At 34.6% G+C, this 16501-nt stretch overlaps 1 protein-coding gene across 2 annotated transcripts in view; it reads left to right on the top strand.

Annotated features, from left to right (window-relative positions):
- LOC144442438 (uncharacterized) overlaps positions 1–16501 on the top strand; it is a 185534-nt gene that overhangs the window by 150762 nt on the left and 18271 nt on the right. For both annotated transcript variants that reach the window (XM_078131788.1, XM_078131789.1), the window contains exons 4-5: positions 860–1022; positions 11366–11511. In XM_078131788.1, the coding sequence (XP_077987914.1) occupies positions 860–1022; positions 11366–11511 (309 nt within the window). The remainder of the gene's footprint in view (positions 1–859; positions 1023–11365; positions 11512–16501) is intronic.

The raw sequence follows: 16501 nt of genomic DNA, 5'->3' as shown, positions 1-16501 counted from the left end.
TTCCAAATTGATTTTAAAAATATAAAGAAGTACAAAACCTTGTAGACACATCACTTTAAAGTTTGATTAGGATGTTGCTATACTTGTCTTGTACACTTCCAACATAGGATGGCTGGATTATGATGATGGAAATTAGGTATGAAAATTTTGTTTTGGTTGCAACTTACTTTAAATCTTCAAAAAATTATACATCTATCATTATCTTGAACATGAAGTTGTGCGACAACGCAATATTTGCGCTATTTTTTGCGAAGTAAAGGCTAAAGCAAATTGGTAAACCCAATAGTAGTATGATAAAGTAGAAACTTCAACTCTATAGAGGCACACACCACATCTTCTTTTATAGGTATGTGTCATAAAGAACGAAATGGCCTACTGAGGGAAATAAATGACAAACATAACACTTTGATGTGGATTGATTTGTGTTAGTCATAGGACTGTTATGCAATTTTATCATCTAAACATGAAGGTCATGGCCAAGCTTTCCTAATACAGGATAGATACATGTATGTGTGTAATGTATTAGCAAGATAAACATATCAACTACATTAATTAAGATAAATTCTTTAGTGCTTTTGTGAGGGAATGTGTAGTTAAATAAAATTTACTTGAATGTATTAATCTCTGCCACATTATAACCTAGCTTAAAAGAGATGATGTACAAAACTGAATTGTGCAACACTATGTCTGCTTTCTTGCAGAATTAACTGAAAACCTTAGTGAGGTACCTTAATATGTAACTTGTATTGTCCTCAGCTGAACCATGACAAAGATCTGTGGAATAATATTCATGACTGTTGCATCAAACACTGATGGCACTAAACATATACTTGCAGTTTATTCATTTTATTTATTTCAGATCCTTTAGAACCAAAAATAGTTCAAAATACTCAGAAAACCTACCGAGCATTTGAGGGAAATACTTCGAGACTTGTTTGCAAAGCATCTGGGTTTCCCACACCAACACTAAACTGGACAAAAGATGGTGACCCAGTGGTTTATAACTCTTCATCACAGTCCAGGTGAGATTTATGCATTCAGGTTATAACACATCTGGCAGTTCAGATTATCAGTAGGTCAAAGCTCTTCAAGTTGAACTGCTTGTTTTTGTTGCAAAATCAAAATTTTGAAGACAGTCAAATACAAATGAATATGTTTTAATAGTCCCCCGATGGGGGGACTATTACAATGGGCTCTGTCTGTCCATCCATCCATCTGTGCATGCATCCATCTGTCCATAATACTTCATTTCTCAGACATGCAATATCTCATTTCATTCAAACCTAGCACAAAGGTGACATATCATATTGGACATCACTCTGTTTTTAACACAACAACTGAACTGATAATGTGAATCAGTAGTGCTATATAGGCATGGTGTGGTGTCTGTCCATCTCTGTGTGTGTGTGGACGACTTAAACTCAAAAACCACTAGACTGATTGCCTTGGTATTTGGTGGGACATTCCGATTAGTGTCTACTTGGGAAATTGTTCAAAACAAAATGATCGCATCACAGATGTGTTATTTGTGTCATTTTTGGTCACAAAACATAAACTCAAAAACTACTGGGCAGATTGGTCTGTTATTTGATGTGAACATTCTTAGGGGTGTTTAGATTAAGAATTGTTCATGACATGGTGATTCTATCATTAATATGCAAATTAGGGCTAAAAATGTGTCCTTTGGGTCAAAAATCTTTCATTCCAAAACCACTGAACAGATTGGGCTGAAATTTAATGGGGATGAATCTGGGGGTGTATACAAAGATAAAGAAATATGAGCTCATCAGCAATATGCAAATTAGGTGTAAAAATGTGAATTTTAGTCAAAATCTAGTATATATCTCAAAAAGTTCTTGGTCAGTGAGACTGAAATTTGGTGAGATGTTTCTAGAAGTGTTATTCTGCAGATTTTGTTCAAAATGTTTTGACACAATTGGCCCTAGCAATCATGTCCACACTCTCAGCAACAACTAAACTATTTTGCTAAAAATAACATCATCGCACATGTCGAGAGTAAAAATTCAAACAATGTATGCAAATATGTCCAGCAACAAGACCATGTTCATACATGTAGCAACTGCCAAATGATCGCATATATTGCAAAGATAATATCAGGGATTCATGTGAATAAAAAGTCAAAAAATGTAATACTATGTAAATAAGTTTGTTCAAGACAAATTGACTGGGTCATTAAAGTGTCCGTCCATATGGATGTGGATTGAGTATTTATTTTTATTTATTTGGAGTTTTAATTGATAAAACAATTTTATCATGGTATCATGGTGTCCTACTTGAAAAATCAATGTGAAACAACATATGCCAAGCTTTGTTTGTAACTCTATACATTGGAAAAGACTGATAAATATGTAAAATGTCTGTTATTGTATGTATCATAACAAACCTTTTTACTAATTTTTTTAACATTTTGCAATAAATTAAGTTACCAACAAAGGCTCAGTCTTGTTATTGTACATTTTTCAAGTAGGAAGCCATGATAAAATTGCTTTATAAATTAAAGTTCCCAAATAAATATGCATATGGCCACTTATCGTCATACATATGGCCACTTATCGTCATGCATATGGCCACTTTAAAGGTGATTCAAAATGCTCACATTCACTATCGCTAATTTGCTAGACTACATGTTTGTGAAATGCATTCTGGTTTTAAAACTTTTCAAAAGCGTCTGCAAACACCTTAAAATGACCTTTTTTCAGTCACTTCCCTTCGGATTTACTTCAAGAGTTTTCGGGTTTTTCCTGTCCTACCAAAACCACGGGATTTTATGCCGTCATAAGGAGACATGGTTAGCACGTAGCCTATGACGAGCGTAGTCAACAGGTGAATAAAACTCAACAGCCTTGTGAAAAAATACATTGCTGGTGGTTGTAATAGACATCAGTAAACAAAAACTACAGTCTACATGTCTTATTAACCAACATTTACCGATATTTACTCACACTTTCTCACTAATTGGCAGTGTCTGTGGGTATAAATGCTAAAATATGATCTCCCCATATTATGGCAAAATAAATCAAAACGGCTAGACTAGATATATATAAACACTTGTAATGTCGCGTGTTTCACATTCATTGACTTTTATTTATCTGATTTTTTATTATTTGCCGACAAGAAGCATTACGGTACCGTCGTGACGTTTGACGGCATCCCCGGGCCAAGGACGGCATATTTTAGCCCAATCGTACTCGTGTCGCCTTTTGAACAGTGCATTTAACAACAAAGTAAACATATTTCATCTCGAATAAATATACTAGCTATTAGAATACCAATGGGAAACTTCAAGAAGGCGTATCGGGACATGTGCCACAATATATTTGTTGGTCCCATAATACATTAATTGATTCGATTTGCTCCCAGCATATGGAAGTACGCTCCGAGTCATTGCATCATGTAAATGGAACTGTGACCGACCTAATTTTGTTGTCCATATATAAAATGAGATTTTTCACAGTTTTCGTTGTGGTCTTGTATTGTCACATGTTTGGCTTGTGAACACAAGTTTACATCTATTATTGTCTAGGGCGTAATACTCTAGTCCGAGTCTGAAACCCATATAAAACCTAAGAAACTCGCATTCGGATCGGACAGAACAGAAGTAGGTCTCATCGACTTGTTGGGGACTCGAATTATTGCTTGTTTTTATCACGGTATACAGGTGATTATTATATATCAGTAGAGGGGTAGTGTTGTCAAGTTTTGTGCAGTCACCGCGGCCGCGGCAGTAAGCTTATACTAGGATAGTTCCGCCGATCAAAGCTGAAGCAGTGTATGTACAATGTACGTATGGAATCGGGAGAGCACAGCACACATTTGTGCAGACATCCGTCTGTGCGTCCCCTGAGGGTATCGCGTCTTTACACATGTTACACTGATGTACAGCTATGAAGCACTGCTGTGTTCCACACTGCTATAATAGTTCCAACAAGTCATTGAGAATGACATAGTCCTCGCTATAATTGGGTTTTAAGGAATTATCACTACTCTGATCACGCAACAACATTTGTGAACCTAAAACAAACAGACTTAGATATGTTTGTGTGCTTGTTGGACATGGAATATGCCTCCAACAATAAAGGATTGGTTGGGTATGGGGGATCATATCACAATGAAAATGGAGTCTGAGTTATGGCTTTGGGCATGGAAAATTCACAAACAAAATGGCTGCCAGGCAGCCATATTGGATCGTATCATGACTAAAATAGATATGCACATGTATGTCATAGAACGCTGTCCTAATACCAACTTTGAATGAGATCTGTTCAAGCATGTCTTAGTAATGGCTTTGGACATGGAAACTTCACAAACAAAATGGCTGCCAGGCAGCCATATTGGATCGTATCACGACGAAAATGGATATGCGCATGTATGTCATAGAACACTGTCCTAATACCAACTTTGAATGAGATCTGTTCAAGCATGTCTGAGTTATGGCTTTGGACATGGAAAATTCGCAAACAAAATGGCTACCAGGCATCCATATTGGATCATATCATGACAACAATGAATATGCACATGTATGTCATAGAACACTGTCCTAATACCAACTCTGAATGAGATCTGTTCTAGCATGTCTGAGTTATGGCTTTAGACAGGGAAAATTCGCAAACAAAATGGTTGCTAGGTGGCCATATTGGATCATATCATAAAACAAATTGACGTGCATATGTATGCCGTAGTATGTTGCCCCTGTACCAAGTTTGAAAAAAATCGGTCCAGGCATCTCCAAGAAACGGCTGCGGACGCACGGACGGACGCACGGACAGACGGAACCCAATCCATAAGTCCCCGTTCCGGACTTCGTCCGCGGGGACTAAAAATACCAAAAATGTGCACTTTTACCGCATACCCAAGGAGAAAACATTGAAGAAGCGTTATTTCCAGCTAATGAGAAACAACAATGCGAAGTTGGAACCCGACAGCTACTACGTCTAGTCATGGATGTATTACATCCATGGTTTAGTCTAACCATGGATGTATCCTAATACATCCATGGTCTAACATCCCGACTTTGTTTCCGTGGTCAAGGCAACCTATTTCGAGAAAGCCACCAAAGATCAGCACAATAATTACACCAGAGACATTTACGCCAGATCTAGAATCACCCGTAACCACAGCGCCTAGCAGCGTGCGAAATTAACGCCGGTCCTTCAGTCCGCGACCAACAGATTTCCGTTCAGACCGACAGTTTTTCAGAGTTACAACATCTTATCGGTCCTTATGACCAATTCGAATTTGGAGTAAATAATGACATTTATTCAAAGATATATCCAATTTCACCTACATGAATCTGATCTTGTATTACCTATTTTATTCTCGACATCTCGTTCAAGTCAAGCGACTGAGCGAGCTCGCTACATGTGTGTTATTGTCAATGTTGATATCATGTCGAAGTGTATGAAACTTTTAACGTGTTTGAGACAGTTCCACGTTGTATTTATAAGTATGTGGCGATATTTAGAAGGCGACAATGAGCTTCCGAAGGACAAGACGAAACAGACACCATGTTTTTTTTAAAGACTGGTATTAAAGCCGGTAATGTTAGCGGGTTTCCCGATCAATTTACCGGAGTTCCCCATGTGTGTGGCCATGATCAAAGCAAAAATGACAGAAAACATATGAACTACTCTGAAAATGGCGTTTCAACTAATAAAGAAGGCAGGTACGCTTCGTAAAATATCTTCAGTACGATAGGTTTTTTGTTGTTGTAAAACAGTAAAAAAATGTGTAGTCTGATTGTTTTCAATTTGATGCATTTGATAATGTACGTCCTGTCATGTCGTAATCAACCTATAAACTTAGAAATGTTGCAATTTTTGTTGCCATGTTGTATCTGAAAAATTACTGCATCATGCCAAACACGGGTTTATAGTGGATGACACAGGACAACACAATCAACACATCACGCTCCCACATAAAAAAAACTCGCACTGTAAACATAAGACATGTTTAGCCATAGCTCTCTTCATCATGTTCAGATTTTTTTACCCAAACAGTCAGAGACGATACTCAATACACCATGGTAGGGTACACGGGTAGGGCTTCATGGGGGGGGGGGGGGGGGGGGGGGGGGGGGGGCTTCAGTACATTTTTGTAAACACTGAAAGAAGACGAAACCACTCCGTGTCACTGTGTGGATGGAACTTGAAATAAAGCGAGTACACGGTTTTCAAGAGGGATAGTTATCCGACAAAACAATGTATCTAAGGTGAATGCACAAGTGAACGCCCACTTACACACAGCTGATTCGGCTGACAATGATTATCAATCTGGCCACGGCTTCGATAACAAAAATTGTTACAACTGGAAGAAACCTAAAAATACACATGAAAAACTATGTTTGTATACACTTTATTCCAAGGGCCTTCTAATTAATGGATTAATGGCCATGGTTTGTTACAGGAAATGCAAGGTACTGCTAGGAACAACATTAGTTATGACCGAAACCAGAAACGGTTGCACCTCTTCTACAAGACAACCAATGCTTTAGTTCAACTACAGTAGCTTCGGAGGGGTCATTGTACATGAGCTTAGCTCCAAGAACATCGTCAGCTTGTAAGTGACACACTGCATTAAACATGGCAGAATTCGCCATGTCTGATATGCCATTCCCCCAGGTGGAGAAATATTTCCCAGAGGGTGCTAAATTTAAATTTCCGGTTTGCATTGTACAATGGAGAATTGTTCAAGTGAAAATGATTGCATCACAGATGTGGGTTTTTGGGTAAAAAAATGATTAAAAAACTTAAACTCAAAAACTACTGGACAGATTGGCATGAAATTTGGTAGGAACATTCTTAGATGTGAGTAAATTAAAATTTGTTCATGACATGATGATTCCCTTGGTAATATGCAAATTAGGGCTAAAAATGTGTCTTTTTGGTCAAAAATCTATAATTACAAAACTACTCAGCAGATTTGGCTGAAATTTAAAGGGGAGGCATATGTGGGTGTATAGATGAAGAAATATTAAGCATATAATGATCAAATCAGTAATATGCAAATTAGGTGTAAAAATGTGAATTTTGGTCAAAAATTTATATCTCAAAAAGTACTTGATACACAAGACTGAAACTTGGTGAGATGTTTCTAGAAGTGTTATTCTGCAGATTTTCTTCCAAATAATTTGACACAATTGGCCCTAGCGACCATGACCACACCCTTAGCAACAACCGAATGGCAGTATATTTTGGTCAAATAACATCATCTGGTAGGCGAGTACACATTCAAAAAATGTATGCTAATATCCCTAGCAACCATGACCACGCCCATAGCAACAGCCAAGCGGTCGTGTATTTCACAAAGATAACAGGGATTAATAGACAATTGAACGTTCAAAAAATGTATGCAAATGTGTCTAGCAACAAGACCACGCCCATAGCAACAGCCACATGATCACGTATATTGCAAAGATAATATCAGGAATTCACACACAAGTGAACAAAAACATTCAAAAATGTATGCAAATATATCTAACAACATGACCTTGCCCATAGCAACAGCTATTGAAGTTATGCAAGAGCAGTCTCACTGCCGACTGTGAATCGACCAAACTTTGTTTATTGGCCGACAGTTTACATGTAAAGTTAAACGACATGAACGTGTCTTGCCATTTCCAAAATGCAAATATTTGGCAGGTAAAAATAATTAAAATAATTACAACTTTAATTTGGCTTCAGACTTTGCATTATGTTTTTCGTATCTTTCCCCGTTTTACATGTAAATCTGAAAAGGTTCTCTCTGGTCATGTCAGTGGTTAGCCCTGCTTACATACGACAGGCGGTGCACAAGTTTATGTTGCTGACTTGACTCTAAACAAATAGTAGGGACAATTGTCATAATCGAGTCCCGGATTACTCCGCATGCAAGCACGACTCATCAGTGATCATACCGGGACTGCTTTGAGTACGAGCGAAGTGAGGCATGTTGAGGTAATTTGTTGAGAATTATAAATATTGCAAAATGTCAAGTACAAGGTTTAAATACAATGGAATGATGGAAAGAAAATTGGCTGAGTCAGCTGACAGGCGCTGGTCACAAGAAACGTAAATTAAAATATCAGACGATGTTATGTCTACTACAACTAGTACAAGTTGAATATTGTTGACTTGGTAAATTTGTTAGAAAATTGAAATTCGAATTGCCTCAAAATTATTTTAGATCCCTAGTTTATTTCATTCATCATTAAAATTTTCCAGGGTTAAAGCTGTAAGACACTGGAAGTGGAATTATTTACAGCCAACCTCAAAATCCTCTTTTTTTCTTTTTCTGCATTTGTGCATTTCCCAGTCATTATTTTTCTGAGATTTTGTGTAATTTTTCATAACAGTAGATTTTTTTAATAAAATGGTGACTATGGTATAAAAGTACAATACATTACCAACTTTCTGTGTAAAATGTGTTTTATAGTGAGACATCATATGAAACCACTAACCACTTTATTACATCCCTAAAACAAAACTGCATAGTGAAGAGCTGCACAACTGAACCACTTCTACATGTTATCGAAATAAAAAATAAAAAAAACAGCGGAGCTATTCTGACCGATAGGTCGCTTGCTTGACGAAGTCCGGGACAGGGACTTATGGATTGGGTTCCGTGCGTCTGTGCGTCTGTGTGACCGTCCGTCCGTCCATCCAGACCCGTTTCTTGGAGATGCCTGGACCAATTTTTTTCAAACTTGGTACAGGGGCGACATACAATGGCATACATATGCACGTCAATTTGTTTTATGATACAATCCAATATGGCTGCCTGGCAGCAATTTTGCTTGCGAATTTTCCATGTCCAAAGCCATAACTCTGATATGCGTGAACAGATCTCATTCAAAGTTGGTATTAGGACAGTGTTCTATGACATACATGTGCATATCCATTTTCGTCATGATATGATCCAATATGGCTGCCTGGCAGCCATTTTGTTTGCAAATTTTCCATGTCCAAAGCCATAACTCAGACATGCTTGAACAGGTCCCCATACCCGACCCATTCTTTATTGTTGAATGGTTTATTCCATCACGTCTTCTTGAAGAGTAGGCATGTCCCATGTCCAACGAGGAGACACAACATGAGTTGGCATGTTCCATGTCCAACGAGCAGACACAACATATCTAAGTGTGTTTGATTTAGGTTCACAAGTGTTGTTGCATGATCAGAGTAGTGATATCAAGAAAATGACAACATAAACTGCCAATCTTTAAAACCCAATCATAGCGGGGACTATGTCATTCTCAATGACTTCTTTGACAAGTATTCTTTCTCTGGTTAATGTATGTGCCAAATTATACGGATTTGAAGAGTGCATGATACTGCTTAATTACTGAATATCGTTCGTTATTGAAATTACTCATTAAAGGTAAAAGTTGTATCAACAAAGTTCATAGGACAGGTGCATATTATTATGGTTGATATATGTACCAAATTATATCAAATTTGAAGCTTGCATTTTTAAGATACAGCCTAGTTACCTTAAATCATTAATTATGCAAATTTTTCATTTAAACTATCAGCTATACCAACAAAATTTTATAGGTAATATCTGCTTTGTTATGGTTAACATTATGTACTACATGATATTGAAATTAAAGTATGCATTCTAAAGATGTATCCTAATTACTAAAAATTATTAATTATGCAAATCAGTCATTAAAACTGTAAGGTACATCAACAAACTTTATAGGGGATGTGGACTTTGTTATGTTTAATGTATGTAGTAAATTACATTGAAATTGAACTGTGCAGTCTTAAGATATAGCCTAATTACTGAAACTCATTAATTATGCAAATTATTCTTTAATACTGTAAGATACATCAACGAACTTTATAGGACAAATACGTTTTCTAATGGTTAACGTATGAACTAAATTATATTGAAATTGAAGTCTGCAGTCCTAAGATATTCCTTAATTAGTTGATTTCATTGATATGCAAATTTCTCTAATTAACATGAACAGATCTCACTCAAAAACTAATCAGGTCTAGCCATTACCCCAAACATTGTATGTACAAAATTTCAGTATACTTGAGCCAGCCGTTTTAAAGAAAATGATGACACACACACACACACACACACACACACACACACACACACACACACACACACAGACTTCCACCCACTAATTAGTAATATATCTCTTCCTTACGGAAGAAAAAAGTACTTGGTGAATGAGTCTGAAACTTGGTGAGATGTTTCTAGAAGTGTTATTCTATGGAATAGTCATAACATATTGATACTACAAGTTATATGCAAATAAATGTTTTTGGTAAACAATTTTTCAATTGCAAAATAACCAGCAGATTAAGCTTAAATTTCATGGGATCTGCATGTGCATAAATCTCATTAGTGATCTGCATATTAGGTAAAACTAATGTATGCTTCTCCTCAAAAATCTTCAACTTTGAAATTACCCAGTAGATTGGGTTTAACTTCGTTGAGAATGTGTAGATTTGTCCTCATGAGCTGAGACAGTGAGAACAGTACATTGTTAATTAGCTATAACGTTTACTCTACTATTTCCTCTGGTGGTAAAGTGTGTAGCATGGCTAGTTTGGTTTATGACTTGATTATGTAATATGTTGTAAGACAGCTGTTTCATCACCTATAGAATGTTGTTGGCTTTACTATTATAATATAAAGACAACCAAGAAAGTTAAACCTGTTACATTGGTGTACTTCCAAATTGATTTTAAAAAAATAAAGAAGTACAAAACCTTGTAGACGCATCACATTAAAATTTGATTAATATGTTGCCATACTTTTTCTTGATTAAGTACACTTAAAAAAAGGATGGCTCGATTATTATGATGCATATTAGGTATAAAAAAAATTGTTGGTTATAACTTTAAACCTTCAAAAAATTAGATTCCGTAATTGCCCTGAACATGAAGTTATGCACAATGCAATATTTGTGCTATTTTTACTGAATGATGATTTTTTACTGAATTTGGAGTAGCAAATCAATATATCATTGCATAACTTTAAAAAAATTCAGTACAAAGAAATTCCATTCATTGAAGTGTGAAACCCCATATTCTTGTAAGACAATAACCTTTCACATTACTCTTGAACTTTAAGGTCAGTTATCAAAATCAAGTTATTTCTTGCAGTCTGTAGCATTTATGTGTCCAATTTCTTTCAAAATAGTGTCTAAAGGTTATGCAGAACAACAGAAGTATACTTGTGCATTACTTTTGGTGCTTATATCACATTTCCTGGATGGTGACCATACAACATCTTTAATTTGTCATCACACTATAGAAACTACATCACTGTGACTTTTGAGTGTAATACTACTAATAGTAATGAGAGAAATACATTCCTGATTACTATTCATTTTTCTCTGTAGAATATATAAAGATGAAAGACAATGGTTGGTGATTGAGAAAGTTAACAAGGAAGACGAAGGCACTTATAATTGTATTGCTGCCAACAGTGTTGGCGAGGATATATCACAACCAATAGATTTGGTTGTCATGAAACAACATGATGATGGTATAGTAACTTTAGTTTATTAAGTCATATACCTTTGAAAACTTGAAATATAATGTTAATGACCAATACCAATGCACAAATTGGACTTCAGTATTATGGAAATACACCTTAAATTCCAACTTTTCAAAAAGGGTGTAAACTAGTATTCATACTTAGTATACTAGTAGTACTGTTACCTCCAGTACTACTAGTATTTAAATTAGTGTACTTGTCATACTGTTACCTCCAGTACTACTAGTATTTCAATTAGTGTACTTGTCATACTGTTACCTACAGTACTACTAGTATTTCAATTAGTGTACTTGTCATACTGTTACCTACAGTACTACTAGTATTTAAATTACTGTACTTGTCATACTGTTACCTCCAGTACTACTAGTATTTAAATTAGTGTATTTGTCATACTGTTACCTCCAGTACTACTAGTATTTAAATTAGTGTACTTGTCATACTGTTACCTCCAGTACTACTAGTATTTAAATTAGTGTATTTGTCATACTGTTACCTCCAGTACTACTAGTATTTAAATTAGTGTATTTGTCATACTGTTACCTCCAGTACTACTAGTATTTAAATTAGTGTACTTGTCATACTGTTACCTACAGTACTACTAGTATTTAAATTAGTGTACTTGTCATACTGTTACCTCCAGTACTACTAGTATTTAAATTAGTGTACTTGTCATACTGTTACCTCCAGTACTACTAGTATTTAAATTAGTGTACTTGTCATACTGTTACCTACAGTACTACTAGTATTTAAATTAGTGTACTTGTCATACTGTTACCTACAGTACTACTAGTATTTAAATTAGTGTACTTGTCATACTGTTACCTACAGTACTACTAGTATTTAAATTAGTTTACTTGTCATACTGTTACCTACAGTACTACTAGTATTTAAATTAGTTTACTTGTCATACTGTTACCTCCAGTACTACTAGTATTTAAATTAGTGTACTTGTCATACTGTTACCTCCAATACTACTAGTATTTAAATTAGTGTACTTGTCATACTGTTACCTACAGTACTACTAGTATTTAAATTACTGTACTTGTCATACTGTTACCTACAGTACTACTAGTATTTAAATTAGTTTACTTGTCATACTGTTACCTACAGTACTACTAGTATTTAAATTACTGTACTTGTCATACTGTTACCTCCAGTACTACTAGTATTTAAATTAGTGTACTTGTCATACTGTTACCTCCAGTACTACTAGTATTTAAATTAGTGTACTTGTCATACTGTTACCTACAGTACTACTAGTATTTAAATTAGTGTACTTGTCATACTGTTACCTCCAGTACTACTTATATTTAAATTAGTGTACTTGTCATACTGTTACCTCCAGTACTACTAGTATTTAAATTAGTGTACTTGTCATACTGTTACCTCCAGTACTACTAGTATTTAAATTAATGTACTTGTCATACTGTTACCTACAGTACTACTAGTATTTAAATTAGTGTACTTGTCATACTGTTACCTCCAGTACTACTAGTATTTAAATTAGTGTACTTGTCATACTGTTACCTCCAGTACTACTAGTATTTAAATTAGTGTACTTGTCATACTGTTACCTCCAGTACTACTAGTATTTAAATTAGTGTACTTGTCATACTGTTACCTCCAGTACTACTAGTATTTAAATTAGTGTACTTGTCATACTGTTACCTCCAGTACTACTAGTATTTAAATTAGTGTACTTGTCATACTGTTACCTCCAGTACTACTAGTATTTAAATTAGTGTACTTGTCATACTGTTACCTCCAGTACTACTAGTATTTAAATTAGTGTACTTGTCATACTGTTACCTCCAGTACTACTAGTATTTAAATTAGTGTACTTGTCATACTGTTACCTACAGTACTACTAGTATTTAAATTAGTGTACTTGTCATACTGTTACCTACAGTACTACTAGTATTTAAATTAGTGTACTTGTCATACTGTTACCTCCAGTACTACTAGTATTTAAATTAGTGTACTTGTCATACTGTTACCTCCAGTACTACTAGTATTTAAATTAGTATACTAGTAGTACTGTTACCTCCAGTACTACTAGTATTTAAATTAGTATACTAGTAGTACTGTTACCTCCAGTACTACTAGTATTTAAATTAGTGTACTTGTCATACTGTTACCTCCAGTACTACTAGTATTTAAATTAGTGTACTTGTCATACTGTTACCTCCAGTACTACTAGTATTTAAATTACTGTACTTGTCATACTGTTACCTCCAGTACTACTAGTATTTAAATTAGTGTACTTGTCATACTGTTACCTACAGTACTACTAGTATTTAAATTAGTGTACTTGTCATACTGTTACCTACAGTACTACTAGTATTTAAATTAGTGTACTTGTCATACTGTTACCTCCAGTACTACTAGTATTTAAATTAGTGTACTTGTCATACTGTTACCTCCAGTACTACTAGTATTTAAATTAGTGTACTTGTCATACTGTTACCTCCAGTACTACTAGTATTTAAATTAGTGTACTTGTCATACTGTTACCTCCAGTACTACTTATATTTAAATTAGTGTACTTGTCATACTGTTACCTACAGTACTACTAGTATTTAAATTAGTGTACTTGTCATACTGTTACCTACAGTACTACTAGTATTTAAATTAGTGTACTTGTCATACTGTTACCTCCAGTACTACTAGTATTTAAATTAGTGTACTTGTCATACTGTTACCTACAGTACTACTAGTATTTAAATTAGTGTACTTGTCATACTATTACCTCCAGTACTACTAGTATTTAAATTAGTGTACTTGTCATACTGTTACCTACAGTACTACTAGTATTTAAATTAGTGTACTTGTCATACTGTTACCTACAGTACTACTAGTATTTAAATTAGTGTACTTGTCATACTGTTACCTACAGTACTACTAGTATTTAAATTAGTGTACTTGTCATACTGTCACCTACAGTACTGCTAGTATTTAAATTAGTGTATTTGTCATACTGTTACCTACAGTACTACTAGTATTTAAATTAGTGTACTTGTCATACTGTTACCTACAGTACTACTAGTATTTAAATTAGTTTACTTGTCATACTGTTACCTCCAGTACTACTAGTATTTAAATTAGTTTACTTGTCATACTGTTACCTCCAGTACTACTAGTATTTAAATTAGTTTACTTGTCATACTGTTACCTCCAGTACTACTAGTATTTAAATTAGTTTACTTGTCATACTGTTACCTCCAGTACTACTAGTATTTAAATTAGTGTACTTGTCATACTGTTACCTACAGTACTACTAGTATTTAAATTAGTGTACTTGTCATACTGTTACCTACAGTACTACTAGTATTTAAATTAGTGTACTTGTCATACTGTTACCTCCAGTACTACTAGTATTTAAATTAGTGTACTTGTCATACTGTTACCTACAGTACTACTAGTATTTAAATTAGTGTACTTGTCATACTGTTACCTCCAGTACTACTAGTATTTAAATTAGTGTACTTGTCATACTGTTACCTACAGTACTACTAGTATTTAAATTAGTGTACTTGTCATACTGTTACCTACAGTACTACTAGTATTTAAATTAGTGTACTTGTCATACTGTTACCTACAGTACTACTAGTATTTAAATTAGTGTACTTGTCATACTGTCACCTACAGTACTGCTAGTATTTAAATTAGTGTATTTGTCATACTGTTACCTACAGTACTACTAGTATTTAAATTAGTGTACTTGTCATACTGTTACCTACAGTACTACTAGTATTTAAATTAGTTTACTTGTCATACTGTTACCTCCAGTACTACTAGTATTTAAATTAGTTTACTTGTCATACTGTTACCTCCAGTACTACTAGTATTTAAATTAGTTTACTTGTCATACTGTTACCTCCAGTACTACTAGTATTTAAATTAGTTTACTTGTCATACTGTTACCTCCAGTACTACTAGTATTTAAATTAGTGTACTTGTCATACTTTTACCTCCAGTAGTACTAGTATTTAAATTAGTGTACTTGTCATACTGTTACCTACAGTACTGCTAGTATTTAAATTAGTGTACTTGTCATACTGTTACCTACAGTACTACTAGTATTTAAATTAGTGTACTTGTCATACTGTTACCTCCAGTACTACTAGTATTTAAATTAGTGTACTTGTCATACTGTTACCTACAGTACTACTAGTATTTAAATTAGTGTACTTGTCATACTGTTACCTCCAGTACTACTAGTATTTAAATTAGTGTACTTGTCATACTGTTACCTACAGTACTACTAGTATTTAAATTAGTGTACTTGTCATACTGTCACCTACAGTACTACTAGTATTTAAATTAGTTTACTTGTCATACTGTTACCTCCAGTACTACTAGTATTTAAATTAGTGTACTTGTCATACTGTTACCTACAGTACTACTAGTATTTAAATTAGTGTACTTGTCATACTGTTACCTCCAGTACTACTAGTATTTAAATTAGTGTACTTGTCATACTGTTACCTACAGTACTACTAGTATTTAAATTAGTGTACTTGTCATACTGTTACCTACAGTACTACTAGTATTGAAATTAGTTTACTTGTCATACTGTTACCTCCAGTACTACTAGTATTTCAATTAGTGTACTTGTCATACTGTTACCTACAGTACTACTAGTATTTAAATTAGTGTACTTGTCATACTGTTACCTACAGTACTACTAGTATTTAAATTAGTGTACTTGTCATACTGTTACCTCCAGTACTACTAGTATTTAAATTAGTGTACTTGTCATACTGTTACCTCCAGTACTACTAGTATTTAAATTAGTGTACTTGTCATACTGTTACCTCCAGTACTACTAGTATTTAAATTAGTGTACTTGTCATACTGTTACCTACAGTACTACTAGTATTTAAATTAGTGTACTTGTCATACTGTTACCTACAGTACTACTAGTATTTAAATTAGTGTACTTGTCATACTGTTACCTCCAGTACTACTAGTATTT

The sequence above is a fragment of the Glandiceps talaboti genome, chromosome 11 (genome assembly GCF_964340395.1).
Source record: "Glandiceps talaboti chromosome 11, keGlaTala1.1, whole genome shotgun sequence".
In the NCBI taxonomy this organism is placed as follows: Eukaryota; Metazoa; Hemichordata; class Enteropneusta; family Spengelidae; genus Glandiceps; species Glandiceps talaboti.
Note: the sequence above shows the minus strand (reverse complement) of the source record. Positions and strands in the feature narration are given on the sequence as shown.